Source organism: Balaenoptera borealis (genome assembly GCF_965194805.1).
Source record: "Balaenoptera borealis genome assembly, chromosome: 12".
Classification (NCBI taxonomy): Eukaryota; Metazoa; Chordata; class Mammalia; order Artiodactyla; family Balaenopteridae; genus Balaenoptera; species Balaenoptera borealis.
The window spans coordinates 44,004,597-44,024,361 of record NC_138869.1 but is presented as its reverse complement, the minus strand read 5'-3'; the positions used below and the strand labels follow the sequence as shown (position 1 = coordinate 44,024,361).

General features: G+C 53.9%; 2 protein-coding genes across 3 annotated transcripts; both read left to right on the top strand.

Moving 5' to 3' along the window:
- Nucleotides 1-626: 626 nt before the first annotated feature.
- LOC309607739 (protegrin-2-like) lies at nucleotides 627-2,886 on the top strand. The gene is made up of 4 exons (XM_082346632.1): nucleotides 627-1,047; nucleotides 1,683-1,790; nucleotides 1,933-2,004; nucleotides 2,611-2,886. Exons 1-4 carry the CDS (start codon nucleotides 850-852, stop codon nucleotides 2,878-2,880), a joined length of 648 nt encoding a protein of 215 aa, XP_082202758.1. The 5' UTR covers nucleotides 627-849; the 3' UTR covers nucleotides 2,881-2,886.
- A 5,545-nt stretch (nucleotides 2,887-8,431) lies between these two features.
- Nucleotides 8,432-17,906, top strand: LOC309607762 (protegrin-2-like). 2 transcript variants are annotated; one of them, XM_082346658.1, is made up of 4 exons: nucleotides 8,432-16,002; nucleotides 16,640-16,747; nucleotides 16,890-16,961; nucleotides 17,568-17,906. In XM_082346658.1, the coding sequence occupies exons 1-4, from the start codon at nucleotides 15,571-15,573 to the stop codon at nucleotides 17,673-17,675; spliced, it is 720 nt and encodes a 239-aa protein (XP_082202784.1). In that variant the 5' UTR covers nucleotides 8,432-15,570; the 3' UTR covers nucleotides 17,676-17,906. The 2 variants fall into 2 exon arrangements, with proteins under 2 accessions (XP_082202784.1, XP_082202783.1); XM_082346657.1 differs by lacking the exon at nucleotides 17,568-17,906 and having other exon boundaries at nucleotides 16,890-17,174.
- The last annotated feature ends 1,859 nt before the right edge of the window (nucleotides 17,907-19,765 follow it).

Sequence of the window (19,765 nt, the reverse complement as noted above, 5' to 3'; positions counted from 1 at the left end):
GGGGAGAACTGGTCAAGGGTCATTTCAGGAGGACAGAGGGGTCCCCAGAGTCTGTATAGTCGAAGACAAGGCTTGAGTGTGAATTTGGATCCAGTGAGGACTGGCCAGCCTGCAGTGGCCTGGAGTGTGAGAGACGGCAGTGAATTGGGGTCCCAGTGCAGATGACCCCTCCCATGCTTGGTTGAGGAGGGGTCAGGGGAACAGGCCATGTCTGGTGGGGACCTGTGGAGAACTATTTGACCCAGAAAACAGTGTGGATGAATCCAGGACAGGAGACAGATGCAGCCAAGCCCCTGACTGGCGGAGGGCTGGACCCAAGAACAGGAAGGTGGAGGTTGAAGTCTGCCTAGGGACAGGCTGGGCGGGTAAGACTCTAGTAGGGGTTGGTGCTGTCATCCATTCATCCAACGTTAACTGAGTGCCGCTTGGGTTCCAGACAGTCCCTGGAGTTGGAGGTTGGTGCCGAATACACTCCTTTACCCTATTCCTGTGAAGGCAAGAGTGTGGAGGCAGAGGGGACGTAAGACAGAGACTGGTCCTCCCTCTCCTGGAGGACTCAACGCTCTCGTGCAACCCTGCCTTTGACACTCCCCATGGGCTCCAGGAGAGGCCAAGATGTTGTCAGGGAGATGGAGAAACTATTTCTTCACCTTCACAGGAGGCTTCCCTCGCCCACTGCCCAGCAATCCCGTGAGGCAACAGCAGGGGCTGAGGCAAGTCCAGCTCACAGCCGGGGAGGAGATCAGGGATGGGGCAGGTGAGGAAGATGTGTGGTTGGTCCATTGCATCAGGCCCAGGAGGGACATAAAGGACGGTCCTGCATGCTGGGAGGAGACCGACTTGGGGACCATGGAGACTCAGAGGGCCAGCCTTGCCCTGGGGCGGTGGCCACTGTGGCTACTGCTGCTGGGACTAGTGGTGCCCTCGGCCAGCGCCCAGGCCCTCAGCTACAGGGAAGCTGTGCTCCGTGCAGTGGATCGCCTCAACGAGCAGTCCTTAGAAGCTAATCTCTACCGCCTCCTGGAGCTGGACCCACCTCCCAAGGCCGTGAGTCAGGAGGGCCCTGGGGAGGGGGCTGTCTCCCACCAGCACTGGCCACGCTGTCACTGCCTCTGCTCAGGCTGTACCTCCTGTCAGGAAGGCACTTCTCCCTCTAGGTGGGCTCCCACCTCTTCCAGGAAACCTTCCCAGAGCTGGGTCCCCTCCCAGCATGAGGCTTCCTGCCTTAGCATCTCTACTGTGGGAACAGGCGCCCTGTACACCCTGTTCGGGCCTAAGGGTTCTCTGGGAGCTCCAGGGATAGAGGGTGGTCACTGGCTCTGCCATGTGGCCTCCCTGCTAAAGTCCCCTCTCCTCCTCGTTGTCTCCCTATGAGGGAGGGCTCTGCTCAGCCTCGAGTTTCCAGTGACAAGGTGTTTCCTTGCAGGTGGTCTCTGACTTGCCTCCGCCCCTCCGTGGGGAAGGTGTTCTCATCAGAGCTGGTCTGAGGTCCCCTCCTGCTCTCTGTGTGCCCACGAGGCCAGAAGTGGGCTCTGTCCCCTTCCCCTGTGCACCCAGCACCAAGCCCAGGGCCAGGCACACAGGAGGGGCTGGAGAGGCTGCCGTCTAGGTGGGGGCAGGGAGACAGATCAGAGAAGGGAGCATGAGCTCAGCTTCGTCACCCCACTTTGATCCTGGACCAGGATGAGGACCCGGACACCCCGAAGCCTGTAAGCTTCACGGTGAAGGAGACCGTGTGCTCCAGGACGACCCAGCAGCCCCCAGAGCAGTGTGACTTCAAGGAGAATGGGGTGAGGCTGGGGGCTGGGGGCACTGGCGGTTGTTTTCCAGGGATCTGAACAGGGGGCTTCGGAGAAGATTTCCAGACCCTAGGGTGAGGCTGGGAGGTGATGGCCCGAGGGGTCCAGTTTGACCTCGAGCCTCCCCTTCCAGCTGGTGAAACAGTGTGTGGGGACAGTCACCCTGGACCAGTCCAAGGACCAATTTGACATAAACTGTAATGAGGTGAGTGGCCCCTTCTGTGTTGTGGAACTGATAATGGGATGGGTTGTGTAACATCCTTTGGACCAATTACCCGCTGCCCCTTCGAGGGCAGAGAAAGGCCCTCCTACCCTGGCCCCTCCCTCACCCGAGCCCCAGGCCTCCAGGACTGGCTCTACCATCCCTTAGAGCAGTGGTTCTCTAAGTGGGGTCCCCACCCGGAAACCTGACAGAAAGGCAGATTCCCAGGCTCCACTCAGACCTCCTGAATCAGACTCTGGGATGGGGCCCAGCCATTTGCATTTTCACCAGGCCTCCAGGGGATTCGGACTGTGCCGAATTCTGAGAGGCACTGACTAGAGTAATGTGCTTTCAGCCCCTGCTCCCATCCAGCTTTGATGGGATGGGCTTGTGACCCTGGGAAGCCCCTTGCCATCTGTGGGCCTCAGTTTCCCCATATGTCTGTGGGTATAGGGATTCAACTACATGCTCCAAAGGTTACAGCCAGAGGTGAACTGGGGCTCCAAGATTCCTGGAGTCCACCAGGAATGGGGTATAAGATGGGGAGGGAGGGGTCTTGTCTTGACCCCACCCAGTTCCCACAAGTAACTTGTTTTTATTGGTTCACAGCTTCAGAGTGTCAGGAGATTTCGCTTACCATTCTTCCCCAGGAGGGGGTCACTGCAGAGGCTCCCTCCACCAATATTCCCCCCTGGACGGTTCCCTCCACCAATTTTCCCCCCTGGACGGTTCCCTCCACCAATTTTCCCCCCTGGACAGTTCCCTCCACCAATTTTCCCTCCTCCAGGGTTCCCTCCACCAATATTACCCCCGCCACCATTTCCATCCCCCGCGCCACGGTTTCCATTCCCACCGCCAAGGTTTCCTGGTAGACGGTGAACAACATGCAGATAACTCCCCCAAGAGAGCTTTTGGTGAATCGGAAGGCCAGGGAAGAGTTCTTAAGAGTCTGCTTCACCCTGAGTCAGCATCTGAAAAATAAAATCTTATGAAAACAACTCCCTCCAGCCTTCAATTTCAATTGTCTCCCCTCTTCCAACTTACCAGGACCTCTTAGGGGTGTGTGTGTGTGATCACTCCTATAAATACAGTCATGGGTGAGGCAGCTGTTCCTTCCAGGCGGGCATGGGGAGAGGCAGCAGGGCCAAGAGGTCCAGCATAGCGTCTCCATTCTCGGGTCCCTCCCGTGCCCTTCACACGCCTCTGCCCTCCTCCTCCAACCCCCAGTAGGGACTTAAGGAGACCTGCTCTGTGTGCAGTGCTGGTGGGGATGCTGTCCCTGCTCACATGGAGGTGACGGTCCGGAGGGGCCAGGCATTTGTTAAACGCTCACAGAGACGCAGTTCAGTCTCAGGGCTAAGCCTACAGGTACAATGCCCATAGCGTTCCACTTCTCCTTGACAATCTGAAGTCTGGGAAAGCCTACCCCTCCTGGCTTTTCCTCTGGCATTGAGACACATCACTGTTTCTTCAGCTGGGTCTCAGATTTCTGTGGTGGGCTTGTGTGTAGGGATCACATGGTACAAAAATTTGCACCATTAAAAACAAGCATGCTGCTCATCTGGGTGAACAGCTCTGCATGAATGTGAGAGACACACAGAGTGACACACGGGTCACATCTCTGTGTGCCTGGGTGTTTCAGACACTGTGCACATCCTGTTCCCTCCCATTCTCTAGCTGACCTTTGCTCTGGGGCAGACTGGAAACATTGGGGAGTTTGAACCCAGGGAGCAGCCTCAACCAACCACTGGGGGGACTTAGTGGAAAAATACCTCCTCTTCCTCACTCCTTGGGGGGCCCACTCCCAGACGTGTCACACCTCCCCCTGAGGTCCCCAGCTGGCTTGAGCCCCTGTTGCCCACTTCTGTGACCTGTTCATTGACACGTCCTCTTCTGACTCGGGTCCTGCCCTGTCTCCCTTCTCTACATTCGTGCTGGAGCTTTCTGGAATCACCTCCCAAACAAACTACTTCCACTAAATGCTTGTCTTAGGTCTGCTTGTGGGCCAACCTGAACCAAGACAGAGATTCCCCTCTCTGAGAGGGACAGAGGACAGGATCTCACAGGGCATTTACTTTGTTACCTGTCAGGCTTGTCTCCTCTTGGTGAGCAGGTGGGGCTGATTTCAGGCAGGTTAGAGGAACCTCCTGCTTCTCACTCTACATCAACCCAAGTTGAGGGAGGAAACTTTACAGAGGACACCCAGGGGGCTGTGTTGTGTCTGTGCCAGAGGATACAGGCTTGCCAGTGCCAATTGTTAAATGGTCAGGATTTTTTTGAGCTCGTTGTTAAACTCTTGGTAGCTTGAAATTGGCCTTGGTGGAAGTATTTCCATCATGGAAATCAGCAAATGTTACCTATCATTTTTGTCATAGCTGGTACATCACTGCCCACCCTGAGAGAGGGATCACTCATCAGGATGCTATGGGGTCTGTGTTGATCACATCTGTTTCCAATTGTCCCTCATGATTGCCCTTCCTGCTTCCATGGCATCCCTTCTCTATCCTCAGCCCTGCCTTGTCCTTTTGAAATGAAGCAAGACCCTATGGTCCTTCCCCACCATGTCCTCCACTTGCCTTTTGCCTGTGAAAAAAGCTTTAGCCAGAGAAGAAGTTTATTCAAAGAAGTGAAAAAATGCAGAAAGAAAGGAAAACAGTTCAACAAGACCAAATAAAAATAGTTTAGTCATTCAGCAAATTCAAGGACCTTTCGTTCCTCCTCAAGGGCTATAGATAATGTTCTGAGCCATATCCTGTGAGCTGTTTTGTAGATACTGAAACCCCACCAGGTGGAAGAAGTTAACTACATGGTGACCAGGCTGTAGCCATGACATAAGCTGCCACAATTCCAAGAACTGGCCTCAAAGAAATGGCAACTAAGCAGCCCTGGAACTGAAGATTAACTGTACTTAAAACAAGCAAGATGACACTGCTCAGATCACCACATGAGCAATTTCAAGATGAGTGTCAGAGTTGACCGTGCTATTTCTGCATGTAGCCTCCTCCCTCCGCTTATAAAAGCTCTTGCCCACTGATTGGCAGTGGAAGGGTCATTCAGCCTTTGGACAGGAGTCCCCCTACTCCCCTTACCACCTCTGAGCAAACGTTCCTTTCCACCAACCTAGTCTCTCTCTCTCTCTCTTTTTTTTTTTGGTATAAACTTATTTATTTATTTATTTTATTTTTGGCTGCGTTGGGTCTTTGTTGCTGCGCGCGGGCTTTCTCCAATTGCGGCGAGCAGGGGCCACTCTTGGTTGCGGTGCGCAGGCTGCTCATCTCGGTGGCTTCTCTTGTTGCAGAGCACGGGCTCTAGGCGTGCGGGCTTCAGTAGTTGTGGCACCCGGGCCTTGTTGCTCTGTGACATGTGGCATCTTCCCGGACGAGGGCTCGAACCTGTGTTCCCTGCATTGGCAGGGGGATTCTTAACCACTGTGCCACCAGGGAAGTCCCCAACCTAGGCTCTTTATCAGCTTCAGAGCGGCGAGCAACCGGACCCCCTCTTAGTAACACTTTCATATTTTACATGGATGTTGGCCAGATGTCCCTTGCCAGGGACTAGGCCCTCAACATGCATACATGACAAATGATACCAGAAAGGAATGGATGCTTACATTTCATTTCATCTGAGCCTGAGATTGGAAGTCTGCATGCCTTGCCAGAGCCTTCTAAAGTGATTGACTGGTGAGAGTATCATAGGACCACTTACCTGAGAAATCAAGTATCGGACCCTTTCGTGGATTCCCTGGAGCATCAAGTCATGGTACCCTGGCTTGTCAATTCTCCTAACAGTAGACCACTGGATGGTGAGTTCCATAGGCAAGTAATGCCCGCAGTTTTATAAGCATGGAATTGAGTGGACCCCAGCCCAGCATGGGGGAAAGGAGAGTGTTCCTAGGAGGAAACTGCTCAGGCGAAGTCACAGTGACTGGCACAGTAGAAGTGAGAAGTGACACTCAGTTCAGTGCTCAAGTGAGGCATGCAAGGGGTGGGTCAGTGTGGAAGTGGAGAGATGGACAAACCCAGGTACTAAGGGGCACTAGGGAACCAGTGATGATTTTAGCACGGAGAGAGCACATCCTTGTCCATCTTAGCCATCACCCTGGCTTCAGTGTGTGTGTGTGTGTGTGTGTGTGTGTGTGCGTGTGTGTGTGTGTGTGTGTGTGTGTGTGTCCACGAAGGGTGAATCATGAGGGGCCCAGCAAGGATGTGTCCCCCCAGGCAGTGGCCCAGGGGAGAGGAGGGAAGAGAGAATGGAAGGAGGGTTGCCCAAGAGGCTGGCAGAGTGTTGGGCTGACTGGGATGGAGTCACTGCAGAGACGATGAAGCAGGTTGATTCCCTGACAGGCTGGACAATGCGGGGGGTGGGTTCTGAGAACGTGATCACGGGCTGGTCAGAGTCCTGGTGTAGATATGAGATGAGTGTGGGGGGAGGTGACAGTTCAGTTTGACTACATTGGTTCTGAAATGCCAAGGGGTTGTTGGTCCCTGGGCGGGGCACTGGGCAGTAGGTGCTGTGAGTGCCCTGCCCAGATCCCCCTCACTGGGCGGCTGCCCCCCCGTCCCCCAGCTGTTTGAAATGTACAATACGGATGCTAATGGCTCACAGGTGTCCCCTTCACAGCTGCCTTCACAGCCTCCCAGGAGATGCCTGGGGGGTTGTGTCCGCTCTGCCCTCAGCCTGTGGATGGGGACTGACTATGAGGGGACATCAAAGCCCAGCCCCCGCCTCAGTCAGTCCTAAAGCAGGGGTTCCAGGCTTTTGTGGGTGAGGCTGAAGCTCGTCTCAGGGTAGAACACGTCCCTGCTCAGCTCCTTCCTCTGCCCTATCTTGCTCCCCTCCGCCTCCCTCCTCCCGACAACAGCCCTCAATAAATCAGATGCCTCTCACTTCCCAGCTGAGGCTCTGCTTCTAGGGAACGTGGCCTGTGATGGCGGTGGAGCTGTGCAGAGTTCATCCACTCGTTCCAGGTGGGTCAGGTGCGGGGCCTGATGTGCAGAGAAGAGAGACGAGCCCGAGGCGTCCAGGGTGGTGGTGCAGGAGGGGAGTGGGGTGGGCGTGGTGCTGTAAGCCAAGGGGCACTGAGGATTTTACAAAGTGGTCAGGGTAGGACAGGAGCCCACGAGGCCCAGGGAGTTGAAATACTGTATGTACATATCAAATGTGCACTAATGATAAGTGTACGTCTTGTGGAGTTTTTGCTGTATGTATACATTTTTGTAATGCACCTGGAGATCTTATCTCCCTTCCAGTTGCTACCCCTTCCCCATAACCATGACCCTGACTTTGAAACCTTTAGATTAGTGTTGTCAGAGTTTGAAACTCATAGAAAATTGAACTATAACATATATACTGTAGGGGCTTCCCCGGTGGCGCAGTGGTTAAGAATCCGCCTGGTAATGCAGGGGACACGGGTTCGAGCCTTGGTCCAGGAGGATCCCACATGCTGCGGAGCAACTAGGCCTGTGCGCCACAACTACTGAGCCTCTGCTCTAGGGCCCGCGAGACACAACTACTGAAACCCGCATCCTAGAGCCCGTGCTCCGCAACAAGAGAGGCCACTGCACTGAGAAACCCACGCACCGCAACCAGAGAAAAGCCCGCGTGCAGCAACGAGGACCCAACACAGCCAAAAATAAATAAAATAAAATAAAATAAATAAATTTAAAAAAAAAGAAATACTGCTCCAAATGTTCTCATGTAGACAGTGTTGCACACATGACGAACTATGTCTTAGAAATTTAATTTCTAGGGCAGAAATTGTAGTCAAAAACAAACAAACAAAAACATATATACTGTATTGTGCACAATTTTTTCATGCAACATGTTTGTGAGAATCTACCATGTTTTTGTATGTATTACAGTTGGGCAAATTTTTATTGCTTAGTTAGTATTCCACTGTACGAATATACCAGAATATGTTTGCTTTCACTATTGATGGATATTTGTGGAGTTTACACATCATTCTTTTTAAATGGCTGCACTCTAGGACATAGAAAGGACAGAGCATTCCCACCGACACATGTCTGGAAGGTTTCCAGTCCCCAAGTAGGCAAAAAGAAGGTTAAGGATGCATCTTGCTTCCTTTGTCCTCATGCACATAAGTGAGCGTCCATGAGGGAGGCTCCTGAAAAGTGGGACTTCTTGGGGGGACACTGATAATGGCCTGCACTGTGCCAGGCTTGTCCAAGTGAGCATGTCCAGGGGGGTGGGTATGGAGTGGACGGCTGCTGTCCCCCTTTACCCCCAGGAGTCGGGGAAGGCTCTATGGAGACTGAGTCTCTGGACCTCACCTTGAACTTCGGATGGGAGGAATTTCTCCATGGGGGAGAGGAGGGCCTTCTGTGCAACTGTAAGAAATCTTCCATTTTACAGACAAAGAGAAGGAGGGGCAGCTGGTGAAAGTCTGGTTAAGTTGACCTAGGTGGTCAGCAGGTTGGGCAGAGGCCGGAACCGGGGACCAGAAGCCAGGGCGCTCAGCCCTGGCCCTGCTCCTTCTCTTAACCACTCTGCTCTGTTTGCCTGGAAGTCCTGGGCTCTGGGGCCGGGATGAGGATGTGTCTAAACACAGGTGAGGCTGTGCTTTGTCCATTTGGGGGTTTTAAGTGCAGAGCATGATGGGGAAGGAAGGCTGGCTCAACCAGACTGGGCGGGGAAATAGAGGGGAGCTGGGAAAAGTGGGAGCCCCAGGTTGGGGACGAGGTGGTGACAACACTCTTGCAGCAGCCTCTGCAGGAGCCTCTGCTCCCATCTCTTGGCTGGTGTGTCCTCTGTTGGGTTAGGAGGGGGTGTGGGGAGAGTGCCCAGGGCCCAGCCTGACCATCTCAGGGCACAGCTACTGTGGCCGCGGAGATCCTCCCTCTCTTGATGCTGCTCCTTTATCCACCCCACCGCCCCCCGCTTCCCTCTCCCCCTGCTTCTCTCTCTCTCTCTCTAAGCAAGAGCCCAGAGAGAGAACTGCAGGAAAATGGAGCCATGTGGGTTTCTCTGAGGCCATTGGAGTTGGGTTCACTCTCCCTTGCTGCTGAGAGTTCCACCAGAGCAGAGTATTTGCAAGGAAGTCACAGCTGGTGAGAGGCAAACCAAGAATTCAAACACACGTCTGCCTGACTCCAGAGTCTAAGGTCCTGGGTAGCCGTGGGGACGGCTTTCTGGCCTGTTGATACTAATAGCTGCTCTTTATGGAGCATCAGTTATAGGCCAGTTGCTCCCAAGGTCTTTCCCAGGGTTGACTCCTTTATCAGACCTTGTCCTTGAACAACCGGTTGCCTGTTCCCATGGAAGGATGGGGAAGGGGACCTCAGTCCTAAGGTTTAGGAAATGCAATGGTGCAGAGGCAAGAAAGCAAAGGGAGGATTACAGACACCCAGTAACCATGTGAATTGCTATTTATTTTCTACTGTAATCACCTTCTTCTCCTCCCTTGACTTGGGGAAAGGACACAAATTGACCAAGAGGCCCCTGGGGCAACACCTGGACTGTGAAACCAGGTTGCACAGAAGCCCAGCTCTCCTTCCTTCTCCAAGGCTGAGTGCGCAACCAGCGCCATCCATCCAGGCTGCCACCTTCTGAGGTGCCCTGGCCATGCCCCCAAGAGTCCCGCAGGCCGGCTGAGTCCAGGAGCTACTCCAGGCCTCACAACTACATGGTCATTCCTCCAGAAAACTGTACAAGAATCTCCTTCTGGGCCTGTAGCCTCTCTAACACTTTGGCCCATTATCTCTCCCAGTTATGTTCTGTCCACCCTCCAGCACCGGTTCCCTAAGTTCTTTCCCAGGGTTGACTCCTTTATCAGACCTCATCCTTGATCAGCCACCCGAGGTGTGTGCTTTCCAAGGACAAATTTACAGAGAGAAAAATGGAGGCACAAAGAGCCTGGGAGCTTCTTGCCCAAAAGTAAACAGCAAGTGAGGGGCAGAGCTAGGACCTGAACTTGGACTCTGGCTTCAGGGTCCGTGCCCTGGACCATTTTATGGCATGTCAGTCATCAGAACCAACTTCCCCAGGACCTGTCCCATCTGTCCTGACCCCAGGAGAGCAGAAGATCCACTTTCTGGAGGAGTTCCCATTTGTCTTCAGCGGACCCTGTCCAGATCTCCTGTTCCTTGTAGAAAAGCTGAGAAGGGCACTTTTGGAGCCCGGGTGCTCCTGTCTTTCCTGGCTCAGCTTCTGGTGCCCATTCTGTGGGAGGACCTGGGATGATCCTGAGCTTCCCTTCCTTATTCTTTTTTGTTTTTTTGTTTTTTTCTGGCTGCACCGCGTAGCATGCGGGATCTTAGTTCCCCAACCAGGGATCAAACCTGCGGCCCCTGCAGTGGAGGCTCATAGTCTTAACCATTGGATCACCAGGGAAGTCCCCTGAGCCTCCTTTCCTCAGCTCACAGGGCTGGGTACCCAGCTCTCCACGCCACGCTCAGTGTCTCAGAGCACAGGGGAGCTTGTCCTGAGGAGCGAGGACTCTGGAGGTCAGGCCGGCTGGGCTGGGCAGCTGCAGGAGGCTGTTCCAGCCCAGGAAGCAGCCTGCTGTGTGGGTCCCACTGGGCCTGAGCAGGTTGGAGGCAGGGGGGTGCTGGGCTGGAGAAGAGGCCATGGGCCCTGTCACGAGCTCCAGATGCCCCCAGAGTTGGACGGCTGTGGGTGCTGTGGGCGATGGAAAGAGCACTGGCCCGGGAGTCCAGCCCCAGCCCTGCCACGTGCCCGCCCCGCCGCAGCCTTGCTGAGCCCCCTTGTCTCTTGCTCTCCTGGGGCCTGGTTGCCATTCTGAGCAATGGGAGTTGCTATAGTTAGCGCTGCTACACTTGTGTATGTTTGTGTGTGTTTAGAGCCCTTCTTTATTTCTTAAAGAAGACTTCAGAGAACCAGTAAATCAAAGTGATAAGTGTGTGTTGTATTTCCCAGGGAATTAAAATCTCTGCCATCTGAGCAACTCCTGAAGCAGGTACTTGGAGCTCTTCCTGCCATGACTGTATTTTTGGGGTTGGGGGCAGGGCCAGTGTCACGAATGTGTCACCAGTGCAGTCACACAGGCCCCTGTGCTCAGAAGGGCTTGGTACTTGGTAATGACTTATTCTTTTTTTTTTTTTTTTAACATCTTTATTGGAGTATAACTGCTTTACAATGGTGTGTTAGTTTCTGCTTTATAACAAAGTGAATCAGCTATATATATACATATGTCCCCATATCTCTTCCCTCTTGCATCTCCCTCCCTCCCACCCTCCGTATCCCACCCCTCTAGGTGGTCACAAAGCACTGAGTTGATCTCCCTGTGCTATGCGGCTGCTTCCCACTAGCTATCTATTTTATATTTGGTAGTGTATATATGTCCATGCCACTCTCTCACTTTGTCCCATCTTACCCTTCCCCCTCCCCGTATCCTCAAGTCCATTCTCTAGTAGGTCTGCGTCTTTATTCCCGTCTTGCCCCTAGGTTCTTCATGACCATTTTTTTTTTTTTAGATTCCATATATATGTGTTAGCATATGGTATTTGTTTTTTTCTGACTTACTTCACTCTGTATGACAGACTCTAGGTCCATCTACCTCACTACAAATAACTCAATTTTGTTTCTTTTTATGGCTGAGTAATATTCCATTGTATATATGTGCCACATCTTCTTTGTCCATTCATCTGTTGATGGACACTTAGGTTGCTTCCATGTCCTGGCTATTGTAAATAGAGCTGCAATCAACATTTTGGTACATGACTCTTTTTGAATTATGGTTTTCTCAGGGAATATGCCCAGTAGTGGGATTGCTGGGTCATATGGTAGTTCTATTTTTCATTTTTTAAGGAACCTCCATACTGTTCTCCATAGTGGCTGTATCAATTTACATTCCCACCAACAGTACAAGAGGGTTCCCTTTTCTCCACATCCTCTCCAGCATTTATTGTTTGTAGATTTTTTGACGATGGCCATTCTGACTGGTGTGAGATGATATCTCATTGTAGTTTTGATTTGCATTTCTCTAATGATTAATGATGTTGAGCATTCTTCCATGTGTTTGTTGGCAATCTGTATATCTTCTTTGGAGAAATGTCTATTTAGGTCTTCTGCCCATTTTTGGATTGTGTTTTTTTTTTTTTTTTTTTGATATTGACCTGCATGAGCTGCTTGTAAATTTTGGAGATTTGACTTATGCTTGAGGTCTTAAAATTCCCATGATTTTGCACTAGGGGCCCCACGTTCTCATTTCGCAGATGATGTAGCCTGTCCTGGCCAGTGGTGACTCCACACTTGTCACAACACAGGAAGGAGGTCCTGGAAGCCATTCTGAGAGAACTTATATCCCTGGGTACTTGCCTCGAAAATGCCTGAGTCCTTGCCCTCAGCCGTGAGCAGTCAGAGGGCAGGGGAGAGCCCAGGAAGGGAAGGAAGAGAGTGGGAATACAGAGCAGAAGGGGACCCCCAGAACAGCCCTTCAGTGCCTCTGGAGGGGCAGTTTCTGCCTTCCCAGGGCATCTATGACCAGATGCATTGACCTTCACTAAGACAAGCCAGGCTGTGGGGAGGGACCACAGAGGCCCCCAAGAAAGGTGAAGGTGTGTGGGCCTCGTGTGCAGTGCCCCGTCTCACTCCATCCTCCTGGAAGCTGGGGTCCAGATAGGCTTGACCTGCTTCCTACTTGCAGCACATGGCCTCTTGGAGGCCGACCCTGAGACCCTGGGGTTTGCAGGTCTTTGTTCTGGTAGAAGAAAGAGGGAGGATGTGCCTTCTCAGATGTACCTGAGGCATCCAGAGTCCCCTCTGGGGAGGGGCTTGCCCTAAGCCTGATCCTCTTCTGCAAAGCTCAGGCACCCACTCACTCAGCCTCCACCTGGGCCCAGCTCACCTTGTCACACAGCCCCAGATGCTGCGGAGAGGAGCTGGTTAGGCGTTTGATTGAGGTGGGGTAGCGCTGCCCTCCTGCTAGCTGCTCTCCTTCTCCTAGGCCCATGCCTGGGAAATCCCAGTCTGGCTGAGGGCTTTCCAGGAGGACATAACCTCCCCAGCTCTTTGCTTCACATGAAGTGGTACAAGGGAAAGGAGGAAGCTGACCCTGAGCAGAGGGTCCTGACTTTCCTCCCTGACCCAAATTCCCACCCTCACAGCATCCATGGCTGCCTTCCCTGCTCACTGCAGAGGGCAGGAGCGGGGGCTGAATTCCCTCCCCTTGTCCCTGTAGGAGGGCGAGCATGGTGGGTGAGTCGGGGGCAGTTGATCCACGTCCAGGTCTGTCATTTTTCAGAGGGTGGGGGGGCCTTGTTGGAATGATATTGCCTGTGGGTCTCATTTTATACTCATCAGCTGGTCAAATCAGAGAGCTAGTGGGTGTCCCCACAGTTGGGGACACAGCAGCCTAGGGTCCAGTTCTCTTTCCCATGAAGTGTCTGGACAGGAAGGATGGCTGAGAGGAGCAAAGGAGTGGGTGATGTAGGATCAGGGCTCATACCTGAGTTTGTTGGGGTGAAGGGTACATGAGGATTTCTCAAGGACCAGATGTGGAGTCAGGGGCAACTTGCCTGGGGACAAGGGCTGTGATGTCTTTCCTGAGAAGACCTCCGCTCTCTGATAGGCTGTGAGGACTAAACCAGGAAAGCCAGATGCTGGAGGCATGGAAGGCAGGCCCCCCATTACAGGAGGTGCAGTGTGAGGACCTGGCAGAGGACCCTACACGGGATGCAGGGAGGATGGGGAAGGGGACTTGAGTCTGAAGTGTGAGCAAATGGAAAGGTCCAGAGACAGGAATGCACAGGGAGGGTTTCATAATACCCAGTAACCATGTGTATTGAGAATTATTTTCTACTGTAATCACCTCCTTTTCCTCCCTTGACTTGGGGAAAAGACACAGCTTGACCAAGAGGCCCCTGGGGCAACACCTGGACTGTGAAACCAGGTTGCACAGAAGCCCAGCTCTCCTTCCTTCTCCAAGGCTGAGTGCGCAACCAGCGCCATCCATCCAGGCTGCCACCTTCTGAGGTGCCCTGGCCAAGCCCCCAAGAGTCCCGCAGGCCGGCTGAGTCCAGGAGCTACCCCAGGCCTCACAACTACATGGTCATTCCTCCAGAAAACTGTACAAGAATCTCCTTCTTGGCCTGTGGCCCCTCTATTGCTTTGGCCCATGATATTTCCGGCTGTGTTCTCACCACCTCCCACACTGGCCCCCCCAGCCTGGTGTCTGATCCACAGCGCTGGACAGGGAGCCACTGGGGGTCAAATCAGAAGAGACTTCCTGAGGCTGTGGGAGCCAAGAGGAGGAGGTGCCATTTCTGGTTGGAGGTCAGGGAAGCCTTCCCCAGGAAGGGCAGCGCAAGCAGAGGGATCAGGCGCAGAGACGGGGAAGAGCAGGGGGCTCAGCGCTGTCTGAGTGGTTGCGGTGGATGGGGCAGCCTGACACCTGAGGCCTGCAGGGCAGGGGCTGAGGGCAGCAGGGAGCATCAAGACCCAGACCCTGACGCCCCTGCCTCAAGGCAGCGGGGGAAATGGCCACATCAGTGCTTGGCGTGAGCCCCTAGACAATGGTGTGGAGGGCAGACAGTGGTCTGGGGAGAGCCTGGAACCAGAGAAGGTGGAGTCCGGAGGCTGTGGCTACGCTTGAGAGGAGAGAAGACGGTGGTAGGAGCTGGGCCGGGCTGGTGGGAGGCCAGAGGGAGTGTCCTCAGGAGGAAGAAGGAGCAGGTGGGGCTCCCAGGCTTTCAGCTCAGGGCTCCTGCGGCGGCACCCAGCCAACAGCAGCCAACAGCCCAGTGCGGACAACCAGGGGCACTCATGGGAGTCTTGAGCTCAGAGATACAGACCAGTGATGTGTGTCCTTGATAACTGGTATCTTGAGAAGGGGTTTGGCCAGGAGTGTGTGAGGACTGGGAGGAGAAGCAGCCCGGATGCACCTGTGCCAGCCCTGCCTCTTCGGAGGAGGGTCCTTGGAGGAGACCGAGCAGGAGCCACGGGGGAGGCAGGAGGGCACCCAGGAGAGGGGCATCAGGGGAGAACTGGTCAAGGGCCATTTCAGGAGGACAGAGGGGTCCCCAGAGTCTGTATAGTCGAAGACAAGGCTTGAGTGTGAATTTGGATCCAGTGAGGACTGGCCAGCCTGCAGTGGCCTGGAGTGTGAGAGACGGCAGTGAATTGGGGTCCCAGTGCAGATGACCCCTCCCATGCTTGGTTGAGGAGGGGTCAGGGGAACAGGCCATGTCTGGTGGGGACCTGTGAAGAACTATTTGACCCAGAAAACAGTGTGGATGAATCCAGGACAGGAGACAGATGCAGCCAAGCCCCTGACTGGCGGAGGGCTGGACCCAAGGACAGGAAGGTGGAGGTTGAAGTCTGCCTAGGGACAGGCTGGGCGGGTAAGACTCTAGTAGGGGTTGGTGCTGTCATCCATTCATCCAACGTTAACTGAGTGCCGCTTGGGTTCCAGACAGTGCCTGGAGTTGGAGGTTGGTGCCGAATACACTCCTTTACCCTATTCCTGCGGAGGCCAGAGTGAGGAGGCAGAGGGGACGTAAGACAGAGCCTGGTCCTCCCTCTCCTGAAGGACTCAACGCTCTTGAGCAACCCTGCCTTTGACACTCCCCATGGGCCCCAGGAGAGGCCAAGATGTTGTCAGGGAGATGGAGAAACCATTTCTTCACCTTCGCAGGAGGCTTCCCGCTCCCACTGCCCAGCAATCCCGTGAGGCAACAGCAGGGGCTGAGGCAAGTCCAGCTCACAGCCGGGGAGGAGATCAGGGATGGGGCAGGTCAGGGAGGAGTGTGCTTGGGCCATTGCATCAGGCCCAGGAGGGACATAAAGGACGGTCCTGCATGCTGGGAGGAGACCGACTTGGGGACCATGGAGACTCAGAGGGCCAGCCTCGCCCTGGGGCGGTGGCCACTGTGGCTACTGCTGCTGGGACTAGTGGTGCCCTCGGCCAGCGCCCAGGCCCTCAGCTACAGGGAAGCTGTGCTCCGTGCTGTGGATCGCCTCAACGAGCAGTCCTCAGAAGCTAATCTCTACCGCCTCCTGGAGCTGGACCCACCTCCCAAGGCCGTGAGTCAGGAGGGGCCTGGGGAGGGGGCTGTCTCTCGCCAGCCCTGGCCACACTGTCACCCCCTCTGCTCCGGCTGTACCTCCTGTCAGGAAGGCACTTCTCCCTCTAGGTGGGCTCCCACCTCTTCCAGGAAACCTTCCCAGAGCTGGGTCCCCTCCCAGCACGAGGCTTCCTGCCTTAGCATCTCTACTGTGGGAACAGGCGCCCTGTACACCCTGTTCGGGCTTAAGAGCCTTCTGTGAGCTCCAGGGATAGAGGGTGGTCACTGGCTCTGAGATGTCACTACCCTGTTTTGAGTCCCCTCTGCACTTCTTTGTTCCCTACTTGGGAGGGCTCTGCTCAGCCTGGAGGTTCCAGTGACAAGATCTCTCCCTGCAGGCAGCCCCTGACTTCCCTCAGCCCCTCAGAGGTGCAGGTGTTCTCATCAGAGCTGGTGTGAGATCCACTCCTGCTCTCTGTGTGCCCACGAGGCCAGGAGTGGGCTCTGCCCCCTTCCCCTGTGCACCCAGCACCAAGCCCAGGGCCAGGCACACAGGAGGGGCTGGAGAGGCTGCCGTCTAGGTGGGGGGCAGTGAGATAGATCAGAGAAGGAAGCATGAGTCTGAGCTCAGTCTGCTTACTATGATCCTTGACCAGGATGGTGACCCGGACACCCCGAAGCCTGTAAGCTTCACAGTGAAGGAGACCGTGTGCCCCAGCACGACCCAGCAGCCCCCGGAGCAGTGTGACTTCAAGGAGAATGGGGTGAGGCTGGGGCCTGAAGGCACTGGCGGATGCTTCCCAGGGATGTGAACAGGGGGCTTCTGGGAAGATTTCCAGCCCCTGTGTTGAGTTTGGGAGGTGATGACTCAAGGGTTCCAGTTTGACCTCGAGCCTCCCTTTCCAGCTGGTGAAACAGTGTGTGGGGACAGTCACCCTGGACCAGTCCAAGGACCAATTTGACATAAACTGTAATGAGGTGAGTGGCCCCTTCTGTGTTGTGGAGCTGATAATGGGATGGGTTGTGGAACATCCTTTGGACCAAATACCCGCTGCCCCTTCGAGGGCAGAGAAAGGCCCTCCTACCCTGGTCCCTCCCTCACCCGAGCCCCAGGTCTCCAGGACGGGCTCTGCCATCCCTTAGAGCAGTGGTTCTCTAAGTGGGGTCCCCACCCGGGAACCTGACAGAAAGGCAGATTCCCAGGCCCCACTCAGGCCTCCTGAATCAGACTCTGGGCTGGGGCCCAGCCATTTGCATTTTCACAAGGCCTCCAGGAGATTCTGACTGTGCTGAATTCTGAGAGGCACTGACTAGAATAATGGGCTTTCAGCTCCTGCTCCCATCCAGCTTTGCTGGGATGGGTTTGTGATCCTGGGAAGACCCTTGCCATCTGTGGGCCTCAGTTTCCCCATATGTCTGTGGCTGTAAGGATTCAACCACATGCTCCAAAGGTCACAGCTTACAGGTGAACAAGGCCCAGTGCTCCTGGTGTGTCTGTTAGGGGGTTGTTCATGTGGGGAGGGAGGGGCCTCGTGTTGACTCCTGCCTAGTCACAAAAGAAATAAATTTCGTTGTGGTTCACAGCTTCAGAGTGTCAGGAGAATTCGTATCCGGCCTCCACGTTTGCCAAGGCCAAGGCCAAGGCCACGCCCGCCAAGGTTCCCCTTTCCAAGGATTCCCGGAAAACGGTGAAGGATTGCCTGATGTCATACCCATTAAGGGCTTTTGGTGAACCCTGAGCCCAGGGAAGAGTCCTAAGGGTCTGATATGTTCTGGCTCAGACTTCTGGATGGTGAAAAATAAATTCTTGTGAAAACAACTTCCTCCAGGCTTCAATTTCAATTTTCTCGTTCTTACCACTTACTGGGACCAAGTCCTTACCTCTGGGATGCCTCCTCTGTGTGTGTGTGTGTGTGTGTGTGTGTGTGTGCGTGTGTGTGTGATCACTCCTGTAAACACAGTCATGGGTGAGGCAGCTGTTCCTTCCAGGTGGGCATGGGGAGAGGCAGCAGGGCCAAGAGGTCCAGCACAGCGTCTCCATTCTCGGGTCCCTCCCGTGCCCTTCACACGCCTCTGCCCTCCTCCTCCAACCCCCAGTAGGGACTTAAGGAGACCTGCTCTGTGTGCAGTGCTGGTGGGGATGCTGTCCTTGCTCACATGAAGGTGACAGTCCAGGAGGGGCCAGGCATTTGTTAAACGCTCACAGAGACGCAGTTCAGTCTCAGGGCTAAGCCTACAGGTACAATGCCCATAGCGTTCCACTTCTCCTTGACAATCTTAACTCTGGAAAGCCCACCCCTCCTTGCTTTTCCTTTGGCATTGAGACACATCACTGTTTCTTCAGCTGGGTCTCAGATTTCTGTGGTGGGCTTGTGTGTAGGGATCACATGGTACAAAAATTTGCACCATTAAAAACAAGCATGCTGCTCATCTGGGTGAACAGCTCTGCATGAATGTGAGAGACACACAGAGTGACACACGGGTCACATCTCTGTGTGCCTGGGTGTTTCAGACACTGTGCACATCCTGTTCCCTCCCATTCTCTAGCTGACCTTTGCTCTGGGGCAGACTGGAAACATTGGGGAGTTTGAACCCAGGGAGCAGCCTCAACCAACCACTGGGGGGACTTAGTGGAAAAATACCTCCTCTTCCTCACTCCTTGGGGGGCCCACTCCCAGACGTGTCACACCTCCCCCTGAGGTCCCCAGCTGGCTTGAGCCCCTGTTGCCCACTTCTGTGACCTGTTCATTGACACGTCCTCTTCTGACTCGGGTCCTGCCCTGTCTCCCTTCTCTACATTCGTGCTGGAGCTTTCTGGAATCACCTCCCAAACAAACTACTTCCACTAAATGCTTGTCTTAGGTCTGCTTGTGGGCCAACCTGAACCAAGACAGAGATTCCCCTCTCTGAGAGGGACAGAGGACAGGATCTCACAGGGCATTTACTTTGTTACCTGTCAGGCTTGTCTCCTCTTGGTGAGCAGGTGGGGCTGATTTCAGGCAGGTTAGAGGAACCTCCTGCTTCTCACTCTACATCAACCCAAGTTGAGGGAGGAAACTTTACAGAGGACACCCAGGGGGCTGTGTTGTGTCTGTGCCAGAGGATACAGGCTTGCCAGTGCCAATTGTTAAATGGTCAGGATTTTTTTGAGCTCGTTGTTAAACTCTTGGTAGCTTGAAATTGGCCTTGGTGGAAGTATTTCCATCATGGAAATCAGCAAATGTTACCTATCATTTTTGTCATAGCTGGTACATCACTGCCCACCCTGAGAGAGGGATCACTCATCAGGATGCTATGGGGTCTGTGTTGATCACATCTGTTTCCAATTGTCCCTCATGATTGCCCTTCCTGCTTCCATGGCATCCCTTCTCTATCCTCAGCCCTGCCTTGTCCTTTTGAAATGAAGCAAGACCCTATGGTCCTTCCCCACCATGTCCTCCACTTGCCTTTTGCCTGTGAAAAAAGCTTTAGCCAGAGAAGAAGTTTATTCAAAGAAGTGAAAAAATGCAGAAAGAAAGGAAAACAGTTCAACAAGACCAAATAAAAATAGTTTAGTCATTCAGCAAATTCAAGGACCTTTCGTTCCTCCTCAAGGGCTATAGATAATGTTCTGAGCCATATCCTGTGAGCTGTTTTGTAGATACTGAAACCCCACCAGGTGGAAGAAGTTAACTACATGGTGACCAGGCTGTAGCCATGACATAAGCTGCCACAATTCCAAGAACTGGCCTCAAAGAAATGGAAACTAAGCAGCCCTGGAACTGAAGATTAACTGTCTTAAA

Excerpts from the sequence above, each read along its gene's own strand:
- LOC309607739 (XM_082346632.1), top strand. The coding sequence starts at position 850 with ATGGAGACTCAGAGGGCCAGCCTTGCCCTGGGGCGGTGGCCACTGTGG. Across the intron at positions 1,791-1,932 it reads GTGACTTCAAGGAGAATGGG|CTGGTGAAACAGTGTGTGGG; the intron begins GTGAGGCTGGGG and ends CTCCCCTTCCAG. Across the intron at positions 2,005-2,610 it reads TTGACATAAACTGTAATGAG|CTTCAGAGTGTCAGGAGATT; the intron begins GTGAGTGGCCCC and ends ATTGGTTCACAG.
- LOC309607762 (XM_082346657.1), top strand. The coding sequence starts at position 15,571 with ATGTTGTCAGGGAGATGGAGAAACCATTTCTTCACCTTCGCAGGAGGC. Across the intron at positions 16,003-16,639 it reads TGGACCCACCTCCCAAGGCC|GATGGTGACCCGGACACCCC; the intron begins GTGAGTCAGGAG and ends ATCCTTGACCAG. Across the intron at positions 16,748-16,889 it reads GTGACTTCAAGGAGAATGGG|CTGGTGAAACAGTGTGTGGG; the intron begins GTGAGGCTGGGG and ends CTCCCTTTCCAG.